We start from the raw sequence: 21140 nt of genomic DNA on the forward strand, positions 1-21140 counted from the left end.
CATGACGGGTTACAACGGGGACAAAGGTCTGCACTACCTATCTTATCACGGCGGGCAAAGACTAGACAGAATATTTCTATTCTCCGTTGTTTGCCGGCGGTGAATACCTCAAAAGAACCAATACCGAACAATCAGTGTTCGGTCAATCAAACAATCAGTGGGGAGAATAAGTGGGTACAAAAAGTTTGCGTTACCCACCCTTTCTCTACCTGCAAAGAGAGACCTTGTTCTTCCCTGTTTGCAGACAAAGAATCTCTAGACAATAATCCACGAACGACAGTTCGGGACAACAGTGGGGGAGAAAGATAGGCACGACGGATTACAATGGGGACAAAAGTCTGCGTTACCTATCCTTCACTGCTTGCAAAGAGAGAGCCTGTTATTTTCTCCGTTTGCAGACGGTGAATCTCCAGAGGGTTCAACAAAGCGTAATACTAGTATTATCCAAACCAAACAATCTTTTCTCAGTTCGTCGTGTCTACACGACCTTACCCGGACCGCAAGGACGGTTTCCAGTCTTCTGAATCCAGCGCCCGATCGTCCTCTCTTCTTCGTGATGTTCGTGGCGCTCCTGATGGTTCCCAGTCAGGACCGTAGATCACTCGAGAGAGGTCTGTTCGGAACTAGTGAAGGTCGGATGATCGGCTGTCAGACGAGGGTCTATCGGACACGAGCTCTCCTGATCGTTGCAGTCGTTCACTCTGTCGTTGGGACCTCTCCCACTGGATCCACGTGTCGCTGATGGGCCCCACGTTTTTGTGGAAAAAGGTAGGGCTAAGACCTTTTTCAAGATGTGCCCGGCGCTAACCGCCCTTGTACCATTCAAATTACCAAGCAATGAGGCAGGCGCCGGAGACCAGAAGGCAGGAAACAGAAGTTTTATTCCGACGGAGCAGAACACATCAGATCAGACAACAAGGTATCGTCTCGAGGTGCTCTAACAGCCTCTCGGAGGCCTGGCCTCTTATACACTGTTTTATGGCATGTGACCTTCCTTTATTACAATCAGATCATTGTGAGCAGCAAGGAAAAAGACATCCCCGTAATCCTCGTGTCAATCCCACCCCACATGCCTCTACAATAGAGATCCTCAACCTGCTGATAAGAGGAGGGGGTCATCGCGCAGCTGAGTGTTCTGCCGATTCTTAGGATGTGTGCGCCTGATCATATCCCGGGGGGGGTGGGGAGGTCTTGATCAATAGAGGATTCTTTGAAGAAGAGCGACTTCATACAATAAGGGGCAGTAAATGATATCTCCCGGCTTAGGCGATGGCCTCGGACCTGTGTGGACAGCTGGACACGGGGGAAGGGGTCATCAAAGGAGTGGTATTCATGCCGCGTGGACAATCGAGCGCGGAGGGAAGGTTCATCAACAGAGGGGCATTCATGGGAGGAGAGGAGATGCTGGTCAGGCGCAGGCGTGACTCCCAAGGACAGGGTCATGCAGAAGGGTTATGCTCATGAGAGGGAGGGAGGGGGAGCAAGGATGCACGGAGGATGCCTGCTGGGTCAGAGGGGCGCGCTGGCGATCGATCGTGGACAGGGAGACCATGATACCTAAAATGGTTGTCGTGCACGTTGTACATGGGTGACAAGCTGGCGCAGATGATGTTCAGTTCGTAAACTAAAATTCCACAGTCCTCCCTTTTAACATGTCTCGCCAACTTGTCAGTTCGGATTTATCCCCATAAGGCCACGTATTTCTACTTCGTAGAGGGGACTCATGTGCTCAGTTCGGAAGTCCAAAGTCTTTGGGCACATACAGTTAGAAACGAAGCTGCACAAGGAGGGTAGACATTGAACACCCAAGCAACACCCACATAATATCACAACAGGTATCAGTATGAAGGAAAACAACTTCCAACCCCAGCCCTTCAAAGTGTCCCAAAACCAGCTTCCAAGCGACCATCCTTCTTGTTCTTGGTGAACCTCAGAGGAAAGTCTGTGGAGGTGCTCAATCGCCTTGTAGACTGAAGGCGAGTTGTCAGGCACGTAGGTGCAGCAGCTAGATCCGATGATGCGGCATGCTCCTCCTCGGTCGGCTAGGACCACGTCTAGGACAAGGCGGTTTTGAAGTGTCACAAGGCGGACCGCTTGAAGCTCAGCCGTGTTGTTAGCGAGGATGCCAGCCGTGATGTTGATCGTTGTTTCTACTGCCTGGGTCAGGTGTCGGATAGCGCGGCTGTTTGCCATTGGGCCCCACAGAGGAACAAGTCCCTTTGCTGCATCTAGGAACTGTGCTCCAGTGGAGTCGGCTTGTCCAATGTCATCTGCACGCCTCTGCCGGTGATGGTTGGCAGGGGCTACATACGTGGGCGGAAGAACGAAGGCAATGTAACAGACACCCTTCCAACCTTTCGGGAGCCAGGTGTAAGCTTTGGTGCCACACACAAAGTACATGTTTGGAGAAGCAACAAAGGAAGGGGGGTCGGCTGAGTCCAATGTTCTGATGATTCGGCAGGAACTGCGACCCACCGGCTGTGTTCCCTGGCCTTCGAGACACACAAGACCTGTAGCATTGATAACAGACAGAGCCACAGTCAGAGTGGCGGTGGTTTGTTTTTGCAGATGAGAGAAGGTGGATCTAGCTGGATTGTGGAGCACCTGTACTTCGACTCGTTCTTTAGCTGGAATGTCTTTAAGGAAGGTGGCGCCTGTGAGCGCAGGACACAGAGGAGCAGAGGTCTTTCCGGTTTTGTTCAGCCAGAACCCAGAGTAGAAGTGCGACACCGTCTGGCTGGAGGTGGCGTTGTCCTTGTGGCTCTCTTGCATGAGAATCAACCAGGCGAGGCAGGAGCCGTGAACTGAGAAAGGAGAAGGGATGAAGGGGATGGAGTGTCCAGTGGCATGCGGGAGCAACCCGCAGATCCAGCAGTTCGTAGCATTTGCGGCAAGGTTGTGTTGGTGCAACAGTTGCACGAAAGAATTGTTCCAGAATTCCCTGCGCCTTTCTCGCAGCTGAGGCGACAGAGAGACTAGGTGATGCTCTTTCAGGGGTGTTGGTTGTGCAGTAGGTAGCAATGCCTCATGAGCCGGTGTGCTTTCCTCCAGAATCCAGAAGGAGGTCATGAGGAGGAGGCAGAAGAGGAAGACAATAAAGAGGGCGATTGTCTTTGATTTGTGCAAATTGTCAGTCTTTGGGTTTCTATAGTGGGTATTTCCTGTTGCTTCCATCATCTTCTTATCTGGCGCTTCCATCATCTTCTTATCTGGCGCTTCCATCACCTTCAAGGGGCTCGGTAGCGGGCAGACCCACGGACTTCGTATAGCTTCTCTCCCGGCAACCCTTAGTTGTGCTTAGGTCACCGTTCTGAGATTCAACTTAGTCCGAGGCCTACTTAGCCGAAGCTCCCTCCTTTCGACGCAGGAAATACCCTTCTCTGGAAGGCACAGTGGGATCAGAGAATTTTGCAAGTTCGAGTGCCTCAGTATCGGGATAACAGTTCAATGTCGGTCGGTCTTTGTTCAGGAGCTCTTCTTGGGTGTTGACGTTTTCTGTCGCGGTTAGGTTTGCAGAGACCTTCCGGCAGTGATGCGCGTGCAGCCAGTGCCTCTTCCCCTCCACTCGAAGCGCCGTCCGTGTGGTAATCAGCACTTGCCAGGGGCCCGTCCACCGGGGTTCCAGACTCTTGGTCTGCTGGAAATTTCGTATTAGCACGAAATCTCCCGGCTGGATGTCGTGGCCGGGGCCCCTGGAAGCATCGGGGATGGCCTGCTGCACCTGTTGATGAATGACAGACAACGTTTTAGTTAACTTGCACAAATAATCAGATAGTAGGACGTCCGGGACGTCATGAATGGAGGTCGGTTTGGGAGCAGTCCAGAGATTCATCGGTCGCCCAAATACGACCTCGTAGGGGGTCAAATGATGCTTGGTGGGAGTGGAGCGCATTGATAACAATGCCAGTGGGAGGGCATCCGGCCATTTAAGTCCAGTGGTGGCCACTATTTTTGACAATTTCAGCTTCAGTGTGGCGTTATGACGTTCCACCAGGCCGGCGGATTGGGGGTGGAAGACCGCATGAAACCTTTGCATCACCCCCAACCCCTTTAAGATTAATTGGATAACCTCAGCTATGAAGTGGGGGCCATTGTCGCTCCATAAAATTCTACAAAGGCCATAGCGAGGGAAGAATTCTTTCAGTAGTACTTTGGCAGTAGTCATGGCAGTGTTGTCACGGGTTGGATAGGCCTCTACCCATTTGCTGAAGGCACATACGATAACTAGTACATACTTCAAGCTTTGGCATCTCTCTAGTTGGATGTAGTCCATCTGAAGGACCTCAAAGGGGTGATTGGGGATCCCAAACCCTCCCCGGGGTACCACAGTTCCTTTCCCGGGGTTGTGTTGCAGACAGATAAGACACTGTTGGACTAGGTGTCTGGCTGAGTCGGGGATGTTGTCGTTGTGCCAGACCTTGGAAATGAGCTCGATCATGGGTTCAGATCCTATGTGTGCGGGGGAATGAGCCATCGTCAGTATGGGGATCAGGTATGAGTCAGGCAGCAACCATTTGTTTGCATCTTTTGTTCGCCAGCAGCCCTCATCGTCCTTCAAACCCTCCCTTGTCCACTTAGTCAGTTCGTGAGGGGTGCTGGCCGACTGGATGTCTCTGATCATTTCCCTTGCGTCAGTCCATTTTTCTGCTTGTGACCTGGTCACATACATGCGGGTCACCGTCCAGCTGTGGTTCGTGCAGTGATGTCTGCCAGTGCATTCCCTTGTCCGACTATGTCTGTCACCCTTTTGTGCGCCTGACATTTGATCACCGCTAATCGTTTGGGGAGGGAACTGCATCAATCAGGGCGGAGACTAGATCTCCGTGGAGGATAGGGGTGCCGTGGGACGTCAGGAATCCCCTCTCCCTCCACAGGAGCCCAAAATGGTGAACCACCCCGAAGGCATACTGGCTGTCTGTATATACGTTCGCAGTGGTCCCCGTGGCTATGATGCATGCTCGTGTGAGGGCTATCAGTTCAGCTGCCTGGGCAGATCGTTGTGTGATGCAGGCTGTCTCAACTACTGTTCGGGCTGTCGTGACTGCATAGGCAGCTGAAGTGGTGCCATCTGGGAGTTTGATGCATGAGCCGTCTACCCATAGCTCTCCATCGGGGTCAGTGAAAGCAGTATCTCGGAGGTCAACTCTACTCCTAGTTTGTTCGTCCGTGAGGGTCACACAGTCGTGTATGGGAGGAACGTCGGGGTCATTTTCAGGCAAGGGCAACAATGTGGCAGGATTCAAAGTCGTGCATCTCTTTAGTGTGATGTGGGGTGCAAGTAGCGTCAGTTCGTACCCTGTCAGTCGTGCGCTAGTCAGGTGTTGAGTCTTGGTTTGGTTCAGGAGAGTGTCGACAGTATGGGGTACTAGCACAGTGAGGGAGTTGGAAAGTACGATTCCCTCGCTCTGACGGATAGAGACAGCAGCGGCAGCTACTGCTCGAAGGCAGGCAGGTAAAGCTCTGGCTACAGGATCAAGAGTGGCGGAGAAGTAGGCGCAAGGGCGCTGCTTAGGACCAATTGATTGTGTCAGGACAGACAATGCACACCCCTCCCTTTCGTGGGTGAAGAGGGAGAAGGGTTTGGAGTAATCCGGGGTTCCCAGGACGGGTGCTTAACAGAGTGCATCTCGTAATTCCTTAAAGGATGCTTGACACTCAGGGGTCCAAGGGAGCGGGAAGGAGGCATGTTTGGTTAATAGGGCAAGTAGGGGTTTTACAATGAGGCTGAAGTTAGGTAACCACTGTCTGCAAAAAGAGGTTAGGCCAACCAAAGAGCGGACTTGCTTTTGTGTTTTTGGGACGGGGGTGTCTAGGATGGTTTGGATCCGGTCGGGTGTGAGTTTCCTCCCTTCTTTGGACAGGAGATGGCCTAGGTAAGTCACTTGTGGCTGGCAGAACTGTAACTTCTTTTTGGAGACTTTATGGCCATTCTCTGCAAGAAAATGTAGGAGTTGGACAGTGGCTGCGATTGCAAGTGGGGTGGTGTCGGCCGCCAAAAGGATATCATCGACATATTGGATCAACACCACTCCATCTGGTAGCTGGAAGGCATCCAGCTGTCTTTTGAGGGCCTGGCTGTAAATGCTGGGGCTTTCAGTGTACCCCTGGGGAGCTCTACAGAATCGGTACGAGCGGGATTTTAAAGTGAAGCCGAAGAGATAGCGGCTGTCTGGATGGATGGGGATAGAGAAAAACGCATTCTTAAGGTCGATAACAGTGAAGGTGGCGGCAGTGGACGGGATGAGGGTCAGAATGGTGGTGATATCGGAGACAACAGGGTATTGGGGTACAACCACTTTGTTAATTTCTCGCAGGTCGATGATGAAGCGGTATGCTTTCTCATCTCCTTCGCCTTGCTTCTTAACAATAGGTAGGATTGGGCTGTTGCAGACGTTGCTAACCACTTCTTCAACCACTCCTGCATCTACCAGAGACTGAATGATCGCTACCAGTGCCTTCTCGCCCTCTGGGGATATCCGATATTGTGGGAGTTTCGGGAGCATAGCGTCCTGTCTTACAGTTATATGAATAGGGTCAATCATCATTCGTCCCACATCAGAGTCACTTTTGGCCCACAGGTACGGAGGCAGGGTGTCAAGCAAGGACAGGTCAGCGTCAGTTATGGAGCACATGTGTTGTGAGGGGCAGGATCTGGGCATGCCTGGATTGTCGTACAGGATGACTCGGATTCCATCTGGGGAGCACCTAATGGTAGCTCGAAAATGTTTCAGTAAGTCAATGCCCATAATGGCGTCAGGGGAGTTGGAGGAGAGCAGAAATGTCGTGTCAGTGGTGTTGCTTTCTAGGTCAAAGGTGATAGGTACGGACAGGGGGTTAGTGGAGGGCGTCCCATCGAAACCTATCGATGTAATGTGTGAGCCAGACAAGGGTGCCCTTGGAATCAGTCGTTTCGATAACACACTACGTGTCGCCCCAGTGTCTACCAAAAATGGAGACTCTGTACCCAGGACCTTAGCGGTGACATAAGGACCTTGCTGGTCAACACAGAGCTCGACTGGATCCCTCCCTTGCCCCTGGCAGTCCTATGCAAAATCGGGGGCATTCTCACCATCAGATAGTTGGTATTGGTTCTGTCGGGGGCGGTCAAATGTGTTCAATCTCCCTGATCTGTCATTGTTGGTGTCGTTTGTGTGCCCTCGTCCTTGTCCTCTGTTTCTCTGACCACCTGCCACATCCCTGGGGTCCCTATTTCTATTCATCTCTAGCAGAACCGGACACTCGGATTTCCAGTGGCCGAATCCTTTGCAGAAGGCGCATTGGTCATTGCTAATGTCTCTACGTCCAGTGTGTGGTGTTGGGGAGTGATCTTTAGGAGGTAGATTTCTGGGGATGGTCGATTGGTAGTTCCCCCTTTGGTGTTCCCGTCCTATCGCTATACCTTGTATCTGGGCTATCATTACCCTTTCTTTTAAATCTTTCTTCTTTTTCTCGGACGCCCTATCATTCTCATTCTTTTGGTGCTCGTAATACTGAGCCATCTGAAGGATAGCTGCGGGTTTGGAGGCCCCCCAACTACTCTCACTCGTCTGCAGTTTTTGGGAGACCTCTTGTGTTAGGCCCTTTATATAATTTTGTACAAACAGGTGCTGTCCGGTTGCGGTGGTCATGTCTTGGCCACTGTAGTCGGAGAACACTGTCTCGAATCGGGAGAAGTATTCTGACACATCTTCCTGGGGTTTCTGTCGACAGACCGTGACTATCGACCAGTCTACCTTTCTTTCTGGGATCAGTGTCTTTAACTTCTGAACTAGTTTATCTGGGAGTTCCAGTATATCCTTTACTGGTTTCCTTCCTGGTTCTCGCTGTCTGTCTAGTTTACCGAGTTGGTCCCAGGTATGCCCAAACAGATCCGTGTGGTCAGCCTTCCGGATTTGCTTCCACACGTCAGCTGGCAGGCATAACCCGAAGAACAAGTCAATGTCCGCTAAAGTCATTATCGTCGAACCCAAGGCTGTGCCTAATTCGGTATAGAATGCTGTCGGGTTCTTTCTCAAATCGGGCAGAGTTTGTTTAAAGGTTAGGATATCTTGTCGGTCCCATGGTTGGTAAACCCAATTATACACAACTCTCCCTTTTGCGTCTGCGTGATTAATATCGTTGCTTGTTCCCAGGCCACGTGGCGGGATCCAATAAGGGGCCGCCTCTCTGATGGGCATCATAGTATTGGCTACTTCTACTGAGGTCGTTTCAGGGTCTGTAACCTTGGCTTCTGGTTTTTGTTCCGTGAGGTGGCGGAGGACCTCAAGCATCTGCATGAAGAGCTCCGTCGCCTCACATTCAGTCCCATCTCCAACATCAATCTTCCTATACAGCGTTGTTAGTTTAGCGGGGCCCTTACTTTGATACCTATCTTCATATGCGTTCAGGATGTGGTAGCTGAATCGCAAAATGAAATGCCGTCTGTGGCTGTCGGCATGTGAATTATATATGCTCATTGTGTATTCTTCGCTCTCCCTTCGTTCTACTAATGTCTTTGCTATTTTGTCGATCCCATCCCGCTCATCTTTGCTCAACCTATTTGGTCTGGTTGGTGGTTGTTTGCTAGCCTCAGGGTCGTCTGACGATGTTGTTAATGTGGCTGGTGCGGAGGCCGTGAGGGCCGGTGCACTAGCACTAAGGTCACTTTCGCTCGCACTCGGGGCTTGCAAGTTTTGTTGGCAGGGGGCATATGGAGGGGGCATGTAGATGATTGGGGGACCTAGTAGTAACTCATCGTTCGCCCGCTGTTTGGAGGGCAATTCAGGGTAGAGCGCAGAGGGGGTCCTAACAGGACATTGACCTGTCGACCCTAATTCTTGGTTTTGTGCGGCTTCCTTTCTTTCTTTTATTTCTTCTTCTAGTTGCTTAGCGGCTAAGTGGGCTGCCTTTCGTAATTCTTTCCCTATTTTTGCTTCTTCCCTTTTCTTTCGTTGTTCCGTTTCTTTGCGCCACATGCCAATACTGTCGAGCATAGTGGGCGTGGTCTTATTTTTCTGGAGCGCTATTTCCAATGTTTTTATTTTATTTTCATCGAAGGAACCTATCAGTGGCCACTGACTTTCAGGGTTCTTCTTTGTATATTTATGCCATAGCTTAGTATAAGCTATAGCGACTAGTCCATGCTTAGTGAACATGTCCTTATTAGGGGTGCCTTCCAGTGGAGCCGGATGGTTCATCTCTAATAAGCGGTCCGGGCTGTACAGGCTACCAATCAGTGGGGAGAAGATAGGCATGACGGGTTACAACGGGGACAAAGGTCTGCACTACCTATCTTATCACGGCGGGCAAAGACTAGACAGAATATTTCTATTCTCCGTTGTTTGCCGGCGGTGAATACCTCAAAAGAACCAATACCGAACAATCAGTGTTCGGTCAATCAAACAATCAGTGGGGAGAATAAGTGGGTACAAAAAGTTTGCGTTACCCACCCTTTCTCTACCTGCAAAGAGAGACCTTGTTCTTCCCTGTTTGCAGACAAAGAATCTCTAGACAATAATCCACGAACGACAGTTCGGGACAACAGTGGGGGAGAAAGATAGGCACGACGGATTACAATGGGGACAAAAGTCTGCGTTACCTATCCTTCACTGCTTGCAAAGAGAGAGCCTGTTATTTTCTCCGTTTGCAGACGGTGAATCTCCAGAGGGTTCAACAAAGCGTAATACTAGTATTATCCAAACCAAACAATCTTTTCTCAGTTCGTCGTGTCTACACGACCTTACCCGGACCGCAAGGACGGTTTCCAGTCTTCTGAATCCAGCGCCCGATCGTCCTCTCTTCTTCGTGATGTTCGTGGCGCTCCTGATGGTTCCCAGTCAGGACCGTAGATCACTCGAGAGAGGTCTGTTCGGAACTAGTGAAGGTCGGATGATCGGCTGTCAGACGAGGGTCTATCGGACACGAGCTCTCCTGATCGTTGCAGTCGTTCACTCTGTCGTTGGGACCTCTCCCACTGGATCCACGTGTCGCTGATGGGCCCCACGTTTTTGTGGAAAAAGGTAGGGCTAAGACCTTTTTCAAGATGTGCCCGGCGCTAACCGCCCTTGTACCATTCAAATTACCAAGCAATGAGGCAGGCGCCGGAGACCAGAAGGCAGGAAACAGAAGTTTTATTCCGACGGAGCAGAACACATCAGATCAGACAACAAGGTATCGTCTCGAGGTGCTCTAACAGCCTCTCGGAGGCCTGGCCTCTTATACACTGTTTTATGGCATGTGACCTTCCTTTATTACAATCAGATCATTGTGAGCAGCAAGGAAAAAGACATCCCCGTAATCCTCGTGTCAATCCCACCCCACATGCCTCTACAATAGAGATCCTCAACCTGCTGATAAGAGGAGGGGGTCATCGCGCAGCTGAGTGTTCTGCCGATTCTTAGGATGTGTGCGCCTGATCATATCCCGGGGGGGGTGGGGAGGTCTTGATCAATAGAGGATTCTTTGAAGAAGAGCGACTTCATACAATAAGGGGCAGTAAATGATATCTCCCGGCTTAGGCGATGGCCTCGGACCTGTGTGGACAGCTGGACACGGGGGAAGGGGTCATCAAAGGAGTGGTATTCATGCCGCGTGGACAATCGAGCGCGGAGGGAAGGTTCATCAACAGAGGGGCATTCATGGGAGGAGAGGAGATGCTGGTCAGGCGCAGGCGTGACTCCCAAGGACAGGGTCATGCAGAAGGGTTATGCTCATGAGGGGGAGGGAGGGGGAGCCAGGATGCACGGAGGATGCCTGCTGGGTCAGAGGGGCGCGCTGGCGATCGATCGTGGACAGGGAGACCATGATACCTAAAATGGTTGTCGTGCACGTTGTACATGGGTGACAAGCTGGCGCAGATGATGTTCAGTTCGTAAACTAAAATTCCACACCACCAGCCATCGCAATGCGGCGGTGGGTCTTTGGTGAGTCCGCAGAGGATTTTCCGCCTCCTCCGGGTCGGAGGTGGCTTTCCCCGGCCCGGAGGAAGTGGAAAATCCTCCTTCATAATGAGGCCCATAGTGTGGATTTACTGCATTTGACCTATAATTTACCAGGTAATTTTCAAATTGGATGGGGGTGGGGAATTATTGGGTGCAAAAAGTAAAGGTCCCATGCAACATTTGCTTTCTGCTACTGGAAAATGTGCTTAGATCTATTTAAATAATTACACACTGAATTTAGCATTCAAAGGTTTTTGGATATATCTGCATGACAAAGAGGTATAAGTGTGTTTGAACTGGTTGAATTTGTTATATTTCGACCATTAAGCCAAGGGGAAACCACCCAAAAGTATGCGGAACTTGAGTGGCTGTTTGCTACTGAATATTTTGGTCCACCTGACATTTTTTGCTACTGTATGACGTCTTTAATTGAGAATGTGCTCTGTGCATATCACTATGGGGGAAATTTTCTTGGGGCACACACACCGCAGAGGGTACCGGGAAGACCTTAGTGGGTCCCCGCAGTCAGAAACTCCAGGCAAATGCAGTTGCCCCCGAACGCGCAGTGCAGCTACTGACACCACAGTGCTTCCTCCTTCCTAAAGCAGTGCTACACAGCCTCCACGACCACTCGAGTCCGATGGTCAATAGAAGCTATGGTCGAGGTCCAGGCTGCGAGGAGAACAGCTCAGGCTCCAAGACCTTGCGGGTCTGGTTCTTCACAAGCTCAATACCTGCTGTGAAGCAACAGTGACAGTTTTACAGGGGGAGCTGCCTTTGGCTTCTGGTTGAATGCTGGGCTCCTCCTGGCGTCATCCACATCACTTGAGGTCTGGGACAGAAAGCGAGTTCCTCGAGAGATGCATTAGCCCTGGGGGTACTGTAGAGGGCACACTAAACATTCTTGCGGTCACCGGCCAACAGAAAAGAAATAGCCAGTGGTGCTGTCCCTTGGCACTGGGGAAAGTTGTTTAGCAAGGAACAGTGCCACCAAACATGGCTCTTACTCAATCAAGTGTGGCGTGCTGAGTCCTGTGCTCTGTTCTGAGTTCCAGAGGTCAACATCCAGCGCTCACAAACATTGATATGGCAGAGACAAGGAGCCGGGAACCACATGCTGGGGCTCCTTGGGGAATACTTCAGGGGACACTACATAGGCAGCAGTATCCAGGCAGAACAGAACAACAAAACCAGTGGTCCAAATGGCGATCTTTCCTGACAACACCACAGCGCCAAAGTCAGGGAGCAGCTAGCAGCAGGGCAATAACAGAAAAGCAATCCAGTGAGTACTTTACACCACCCAGCACTTAGCAGGCAGCAGGACAACAACAGAAGAGCAGTCTAGATGGTTACTTTGGGCAGCGCAGCAATCCTTCTGAAAGAGGTCCAGACCCAGTTCCAAACCGACGGTATAAATGTGGGGTCAGAGCTCAAAATGTCTTTAATGTAGGGGTGACTTCAAAAGAAACCTTAGAAGTGAACAACACCTTCTTTCAACCCCATTCCTGGCTCCAAACAGCAGTATGGTGTGAATGAGAGCCTAAACAAACGTAAGTGTGCCCCACCTCCCTCTCTCCCAGCCCAGGAAGGCTATCAGTATGCAGATGCCTCTTGTCACACCAAGCCTTTACTGTGTTGTGGATGTCTGAAAAGTATGCACATGGTGTAGCTATCCCTCTTCCCTCGATGTTTATTGGAGTCAGGCTGCAAAACACTCGAGTTGTAAGCACAGAGAAATGCTAACCTTCTAAAAGTGCCATTTCTAAAATAAAAATAAAAAATCCACCTACACCTACACCAGTAAGCATGATTTTCACTACCTTTATAAACATACCAAACGTGGCAGTGCTACCACTTTCAGATCAAGAGTTACCACTTAAACATACGTAAGGGGATTCCCTATGTTAGCCTATGAAAGGGGCAGACATCACAGTAGTGAAAAAATACATTGGCTGTTTGTCACTACCAGGACATGCCACACAATAAAGGGCACTTGTCTTACCTTTTACCTACACAGCACCCTGCCCATAGGGCTACCTAGGGCCTCCCTTAGGGTTGACCTGTATGTAGTAAGAGGGAAGTTTTACATTTGGCAGGTAGTTTTAAATGGCAAGACAAAGTGGCATGAACTGCGCACACAGGCCTTGTAATGCCAGAGGCCTGAGACAGGTGTTAAAGGCTACTTCTGTTGGTGGTGCAAGCAGCGCTGCAGCCCACTAGTAGCATTTAATTTACTGGCCCTGGGTATATGGGAGGCTAAATGAAGAATGTATGGGTATGCTTGACAGTAGAATATGTGCGATGTTACTAAACGAGTCTGTTGTACAGTTTGTCTGAAGGTATGCAGGAGATTGTGGGGTGTGTATTTAATTATTTATTGTGCTTTATGATTGTTTGATCTTGATCTTTTTTGTAATGAAATAATACATTGAAAACTTTGAATGGGAAAAGAAATAAAATAATGTTTGTATTTTCCAAAAATTGTGGTCATGTTTCTGGTATCAGTGAGCTCATCTCTGCATTCTGTAAATTTAGGACTCTGACCGAGCCGCCACATTAAATATAGGGGGCAGTCATTTCTTTGTGTTCTGACAGTCCTGGGTATATGGGATACCACTTTACAAGGGACTCACAAGTAAATGTAATATGCCAAACAGGGGTAAACTATGTGTACCATGCTTTAAAGGTTAGAGCCCAAAACTTTAGCACTGATTAGCATTGGTAAAGTGCCCAGATTCCTAAAGCCAACACAAAGAGGGTACGAAAAGTAGAAGGAAGGAGACGAAGTATAACCCTGCAAAAAGGGCCAGGTCCAACACAGGTGTAGAGGTGTGAGTGGGCAGGTAGGTGTGTGTTTTTATACCCTTTGCATACCACTCATATTAGGGAGGTACAAAAGGGTATATAGTTGAAAGTCTCCTCTGAGCCAGGCATCAAATACCTTAAGCAATTTAGGAAAGAGGTATTTAACTAGACTACCCCATAATGCAGTAAAAGCTCATGTCTACTCTCCAAATCCAGCTACCCTCTAGCAATCCCAAGGTGCTCTTCCAGGGGGTAGTGTTGTCAAGCAGCCTTAGGCTTATCAGAGAGGAGTGTTAGACATCTCCAAATATGCACAATGGCCAATAAATGATGCACACAACTCAATAAGGAGATCCACGCCAATTTATAAATCTAACACATATCTTCATATAGAATTAATACAATCAGGTAAGTGCATTTTGCAAGCGAAATACGTTTATTGAGACATTTTTCAGAAGCTTCAATGTTTTCCTTTGGTAGGAAAAACAAGTACAGCATTCAGGTATCATAAAGCTACTTACACAACCAATCTCCTGGACCTGGGTTAGTATGGGGCAAGGTCCAAGGCAGGACCAGCAGGATACCTCCAGTGGCACTAAGGGGTGCAATACAGTGCCAGGTGCCCAATTTTAGTCAAGGGACATCGAGCTGTGGAAAAAGAAGCTGCAGGCTGGATTGGGAGGCAAGGCAGGTTGAACCAAACAAAGGGCTCAAGTCTTGCAATGCTAGGGAATGTGGGGACACCAGTGGTCCTCTTCTCCTTGGACCAGGGCAGTAAGGTGTAGAGGGTCTTTGTGTTGTCGGGTTTCCTTCTTCGGGAGCACTCGCTGTTGAAGGGGGTCCTGCAATGTTGGGGAGTTCCCACGGTGTGAAACCAAAGTGGACTCTGTATCTTAAGGGTTTCGGGACCACACTGACAACATTGGCCCACTTCAACATGGGCTGTTTGGCTCGGGTGCAGTCTCGCTATGTGGCCTCTGGTTTTGGTGGTTTCAGATCCTCACTGTTCTTCTTGGGTGTCTGCAGAATGCAGGGCAGCAATTCTACTGCTCAACTGGAGTTCCTGAGTCTTTATTGAAGTTTGCGGTCCTCCCAGGTTCAGGAGACATGACTGGTTTGAAGGGGAACAGCAGTTTAGCCAGCAGGGCTGGTGCGAAGTCAGTTTCTCTTGTTCAGTTTTCTGCTTTGGTGGCTCTTCAGTGTCCTTCTTCTTCATAGGTTGTCAAGATCTGATTTTCTGGTGCGTGCCAAGGGCTCCCATAAATACTGGATTTTGGGGGGTTAGGAGAGTGTAGGGTAGTAGCCAAAAGCTACTTGCCCCTTGGGTCACTATGCCCCCTAAACGACCACTTCTAGTGGGAAGTGGGCATAATCCTATCCCAGAGTTCCTAAGTTTGCAACCACCAAAATGGATAACACTGAAAAGTCGCTTCCACTTCAGGTAGCCCACCTCAAGGGTGGTTCTGGCTTGATGATGGGCTCGTCTACGAGACTAGCTAATTTTTCCACCTGTCCAAGTGCCAAAGGGTTCTAGACAAAGGGGGTCGGCTTCCTCTCCTGTGTGAGAAGCCATATTTGCATACCAAGGGCTGTGGCTCTTCGAAGCTATCCTGCCTTGGAATGCTAATCTGCAGGTCATCCTGTGAGCGAAGGTGTCTATTCCACTCCCTCTGCCTGAGCAGGCTTGATTTATGGACTCCTGAAAGCAAAGGCCCTCACTCTTGAGGGTCAGAAACTTGTCTCTGGCGGCAGACTGGCAAAAACCAGTCAGTTAGTACTAGCTGGTAGGATTTCAGGGGGCACCTCTAAGGTGCCCGCTGTGTACATGTATCAATAAATCCAACACTGGCATCAGCCTGGGCTTATTAATACAAGATGCTTGATACCAACCATCCCTATTTTCAGTGAAACCATCATGTAGCTGGGGAACTCGTTTTCACCAGTGTCCAGTACAGGTCATTACAATGGCTCCCCTGTTCTCTTGTACTAGTCGCAATAGAACTCACCATCAACTGGGCATATCTGCTCACGTCCTCACATGTAGTATAGTGCGCCCTGCCTTAGGGTTGTAAGCCTGCTGTAGGGGTGACTCACCTGTACTGCATGCAGTGTTTGTGGTCATTGCACTTAGGGAGGAGGGCCATGAATTAATGAATTAATGATGCAATTTGTAAAGCGCTGGAATTTTCCCTGAAGGGGTATCTCCACGCTAGAGGTGCAGGAATGCATGCCCAGTAAGATCAGTTACTGAAGAGTTCTGTTTTCAGGAGTTTCCTGAAAAGGAGGAGATCTTAGCACTTACGTAGTTGTACAGGTAGTGAGTTCCAGTACCGTGGGGCGAGGTAAGAAAAAGCTTTCAACTCTGCACTGAGTTTCCTGTAACAGGGGATAACAAGAAGAGCTTTCTCCACTGAACAAAGAGATCTGCCGGGCTGATAGCAAGTACGTTTTTCTCCAAGGTAGCTTGGACCTCTGCCATTAAGTGCTTTATGGGCAAAAGAGAAAACTTTGAACTAAATTATTTTGCGGATGAGTAGCCAATGAAGACGTTTTAGCAATGGCACGGAAGCTGTTTTAGGGAGCCTATTAAGAGCTAAATGAGCTGCTGTGTTCTGAACCACCTGCAGCCTGTTCACCATAGGTTGATTGCAGCCGCTAGAAGGGCATTACAGTTATCGAGGCAACCAATTACCAGGGCTTGAATCAGGGTCCTGCATACAGATAGAGGGAGAAGATGGAACACTCTGTGTAGAAGACTCAGCGTGTGGAAACAAATGCCTGAAATGACTGCTACTTGATCTCTCATAGTAACCGAGTTTGTCCAAGCGGATGCCCATGTCTTTTTACACAACCTTAGGGGTAGTGGTAGGGGCTAAGCCCAACTCAAGGGGTCACCAATCTGAGGACCACAAAGTTTGAGAGCTGCTAAATAATATAATTTCTCTTTTATCGGCATTAAGCACAAAGAAGTTTTCCATCATCCAGACAGAGAGTGCTCGCATACCATCCACAAAGAGAGATTTGGTTGAGGCTGTACTATTATCAAATGATAAAAGAAGTTGGGTATCATACGTATAAGAAAAGGGGGTGAATCCATGATCTCTAATGATCTTTGCAAGAGGGGCCACATACACATTGAACAGGGTAGGGCTACGAAAAGAGCCCTGTGGTACCCCCTTCATGAGCACCATTATGCGGGAGTGGAGAGGACCCAAGTTAACAGTTTGGGTACGCTGGTCTAGAAAACTTGATAGTAATTTTAGAGCAAGGGTATGGATTTAAATCTCCTTCCATCTTTGGAGTAATTTATGGTGAGACACTGTGTCAAAAGCTGCAGACAAGTCCAACAGCACTAACAGCACCATCTTATTGTTGTCAAGGGAAGGTTTGATGTAATCCGTGAAACCTATAAGAGTAGATTCAGTGGAATGCTTTGGTCTGAACCCAGACTGAGATGAATCTAGGCAGCCTTGGAATTCTGTGTACTCCATAAACTTTGTATTAATATATCCTTCCAGGATTTTACTCATAAGCGGAAGAAGTGAGATGGGGCGATAATTTGTCAACTCTGCTGTGGGTACATTTGCCTTCTTACAGATCGGAAGCACTTGTGCCACCTTCCATTCATGTGGAGGTTTTCCTTCACTCAAAGATAAATTTAATATAGCGCAAATGGAAGGGGAAAGTTGCATCGCTAATAATGCAAACAGATTAGCTGGCATTATATCGAGGGGTGAGCCAGATTTTACTGTTTTCAGCATCTTTTCCACTTTTGATATCTGCGGAGCAGGGAAACTTTCTAAGCAGGCATCTTTCTCCCTGAGAGATGTAGAAAGTAAGGCAGTAATATGCTGTGTGTCAGCGTCTTTGGGAAATTTATCATATATATTATTCATTTCTTCTTCAAAATAGTTGGTAATCTTGTCACATAAATCTTGAGAGGGAAGAATCTGGTTAATACAGGCAGTTGAGTTGGTAAAAGATTTAAGAACTTTTTAGAGTTTCTTAGTAGAGTTACCTTCTTGATTTAATCTAGAGTTAATATGAGCTTTCCATGCATTTTTAATATTTATGTAGTAAAGTGCTAAGGCATTTTTAGAAATGTCTTTCTCCTTCAGAATTTGTGATTTCTGCCACTTCTTGTCCAATTTTTTCCAATTACACTTTTCCCTGCCAAGTTCAGAAGTTTACTAAGCCGCATGATTTCGCTGGGAATTATGCGTGTATGTATCTATGACTGATTTTATGGACTCATGAAATTCATTTAGCCTTCTATTAATATCACCAGGTTCTTCGAATACGAGGGTATAAAATCTTTCACAAAAGAATCTTGTGTGATCATGTGCCATTGACTCCTCAGATTATCGATGGGATTAGTAAAGGTGCAAATACATCGGATGCCAGTAGTCTGAACATCAATCAAAAAATGATCAGACCACTCGGCAAGGAAGTTCTTAAAATATACGGGTGAGTTAGTAAGAATAAGATCCAAGGTATGTCCAGCGGAATGTGTAGGCCCTATATTGATTTTTTCCAATCCTAGGGAAGCCATGCCTACAAGGAAATGAACGAAATCGATATTCACGCTATTTTCACTGTGAATATTAAAATTCCCCATCACAAAAAATTGTTTGGAAGAAATGCTATGAAAAGCTATTCTTTTCATCAGTTTTAGAGTAAATTCCTTGAGAGAACCAGGCAGGTGGTATACAAGAGCGCCCTTCCAACAATCCTGGGGCATGAATTCAATCTTGAACAAACAAATCTCTATATTATCATCTGAGACAGAGTGAATAATGGAAACTTTCATCAATTCAAACAATGGCAATGCCTCCCCCCACTTTGCTATCCCTGTCCAATCTTAAAATACAATTATTTTCAGGAAGTGCTAAGGTAATGGCCTGTATAGAAGAGGGTTTAAGCCAGGTCTCAGTGAGGAAACCTAGATCAAGGGAATCGGAGTTAATTAGAGACAATATTTCAGTGGCATGCTTAGGCAAAGATCTAACATTTGGTAAAAAGCCTCTCCAGTTGTGAATAGAACTATGGAACCACAGACTGCCAATAGAAAAGGGTATGGCTGCTACTAACTCAGACTTGTCAGGAATACCCTGAAAAGCACACTGCTCCATAGACACCTGTCCGTCTTTAAGGCTTTGAAAGTGGCAATATTTGCATGCAAACGGTCCCTCGAGATTAGGAAAGGGAATAGTCATGTAACATGTGTAAGAAGCATCAAATGTGTTAGCAAGCCATCTGACTTGTTTAAGTTCTATAGCTGAGTAGATGCATCTAGATGGGGAGAGTAAGGCACAAGAAGCAGGGGTCCTGGCTACGGCAGGGCGTGGATGGGTGTAGACGGGCTTGCCTTTGTTGCACCAGCAGCGGGCCCGCTGCACATCAGTGGACTGAGTCACTCTACATAAGTACTTGAGACTCCGAGACAACTAGTCCGTCAACCCTGCAATTCCGCAAGATCCGGAAGCAGGAAATGGGCTTCAAATAACTTGCTTGCTCTCTCCACTGAAACGGGAGAAAACATGCAGTGGAACGGAGAGCGAGCAGTTGGGGAGACGAGAGAAATGCAGAAAGCTAACCGAGTAAATGCTTAAAATAAGCTTTAAAAAAAAAGTACACAATTAAGGACGCTACTAGCCTGAATATCCGCTATAATATTGCCATGTCGAATTTTCACTTAGGTCTGGACCAAGAAACACAGACTGCATTGGCAGTCTGTATGTGGTTGGTTAGTGGGCCTTCAGGGTGGCATAATTCAGGCTGCAGCCCTTAAGGACTCTCTTTAGCCTCCTCGCCATAGGTACCAGGGTTATCACTTACTCGGGATTTAGAGGGGGTGCTATCAGTACTTCCAATTGGAGTACAATTGCATAGTTTTAGGAAAGAGATCTTGCACTGGGGACCTGGTGCACTTCCAGTTTAAATCATTTCAACTTCTAGGCAAAAAGTGGGGGTGGCCATGTAGAAAAGTACCACTTTCCTACACAGCCCCAATGTCATTACATGATTTCTTCATGAGCAGGCAGTTGGAAAGGCTGCTGCCATAGGCCGTTGTTGCTGATGGTGTTTGGCCAGTAGATTTGGAGGATTTTCTCAGATAGGTGTTGAGGAAGGTCTGGACGTTGTTTGGTGTGGATAACCTTCAGTTTCACTGTGAACACCCACATGTGGCGTCAATTTACTCAGGTCCCTAAAGTTCTGCAAGGTATAATGGCCTGGGGCATTGGGTCATAGGTCACAAAGTGGAACCGAGATTCTCTGTTCCAAAAAGAAGAATTTGGACAGACCTTGGCAGCCCCTTCTTAATCAGTCCTCCAAAAACTTTGCATTTGCTGCCCTATATTGAAGAAACGTGATCTGTTATGCCAACCCAATTAATTATCACTGAAGAGCGGTGGTAGTTGTTTCCAGATTCTTAACTAGTGTCTTGGTGGGCACATCCCTAGACCTTAAGCAAGTCACAATGCCACAGGCTGGCACTCAAAGCCACTGAGTACAACAGTCCTGGCTTTAATACATTAAAAGCGAAACTACAAGTCCCAGGATGCCAAGAGTTGATGTTAAAATGTCAGGACTGGCTCATTGTGTAACATAACATGGGACATTTGGCAGGGGTAGGTAGATGTGTGTGTGAGACTGTGAAACCAATTGATACACTCCAATGAAAAGTATTACTCACCCTTGAGAAGTGCATGCACTCGTAAGACTGTGAAACCAATTGATACACTCCAATTAAAAGTATTACTCACCCTTGAGAAGTGCATGCACTCTCCTTCTCAAAATAAAAAAGTGCTCAGCACCGGACAGTACCGGCCCATTTAAAGCACCGGTTACATCTCTAGTTGCTTGCACATGTTGGAAAACAAAGAAAAGCCATACAGTCTAAAATTTATATCACGTGTAGACATAGCAATTTCACCAGCTTGTCTCTTAGTTGTATTTTTGTTTTTGCTCTCTCTATATGATTCTCAGTTTCTAGCAGCCCCATGTCATGTATAACAGCTGCAACCAGTCTTGGCTATTTTGCAAACAGTCCTTTGCACTGAAACCTCAATATTTGTATGCACGAAGTGAAACAAGTGCACAGGTAAGATTATCTACATAGGGCAATTAAAAATTCAAACCATTCGTCAGTATAAGTAACCGAAACAAGAAAACATACCTAAATCCTCGTTTGTATTTTGCCTCACCAGGTATTTCCGGCCTGCATTGACAGGGCGAAGGCTGGTATGTTCGAAAAGGCCAAACGCTGACTCCCCTGAATGTCCAGAAAGTGCACTGTTCTTATAGATTCCCTAAAGCTTTTTTATTTTAAGGTCTCTGGTAGATAATCCCTCCAGCTGTAATTATACACTGTCTTATACACAGTTCAAACAATGAAAGTACCCTGCAAGTTCA

The 21140-nt window shown here is 47.9% G+C and overlaps 1 protein-coding gene across 1 annotated transcript in view; it reads right to left on the reverse strand.

Moving 5' to 3' along the window:
* LOC147747296 (uncharacterized) overlaps positions 1-15846 on the reverse strand; it is a 41613-nt gene extending 25767 nt beyond the window's left edge. Inside the window, exon 1 of the mRNA XM_086925199.1 lies at positions 15819-15846. Coding sequence (XP_086781325.1) covers positions 15819-15846 — 28 coding nt within the window. The remainder of the gene's footprint in view (positions 1-15818) is intronic.
* Positions 15847-21140: the final 5294 nt, after the last annotated feature.

This window comes from Lissotriton vulgaris, chromosome 1_1 (genome assembly GCF_964263255.1).
Source record: "Lissotriton vulgaris chromosome 1_1, aLisVul1.2, whole genome shotgun sequence".
In the NCBI taxonomy this organism is placed as follows: Eukaryota; Metazoa; Chordata; class Amphibia; order Caudata; family Salamandridae; genus Lissotriton; species Lissotriton vulgaris.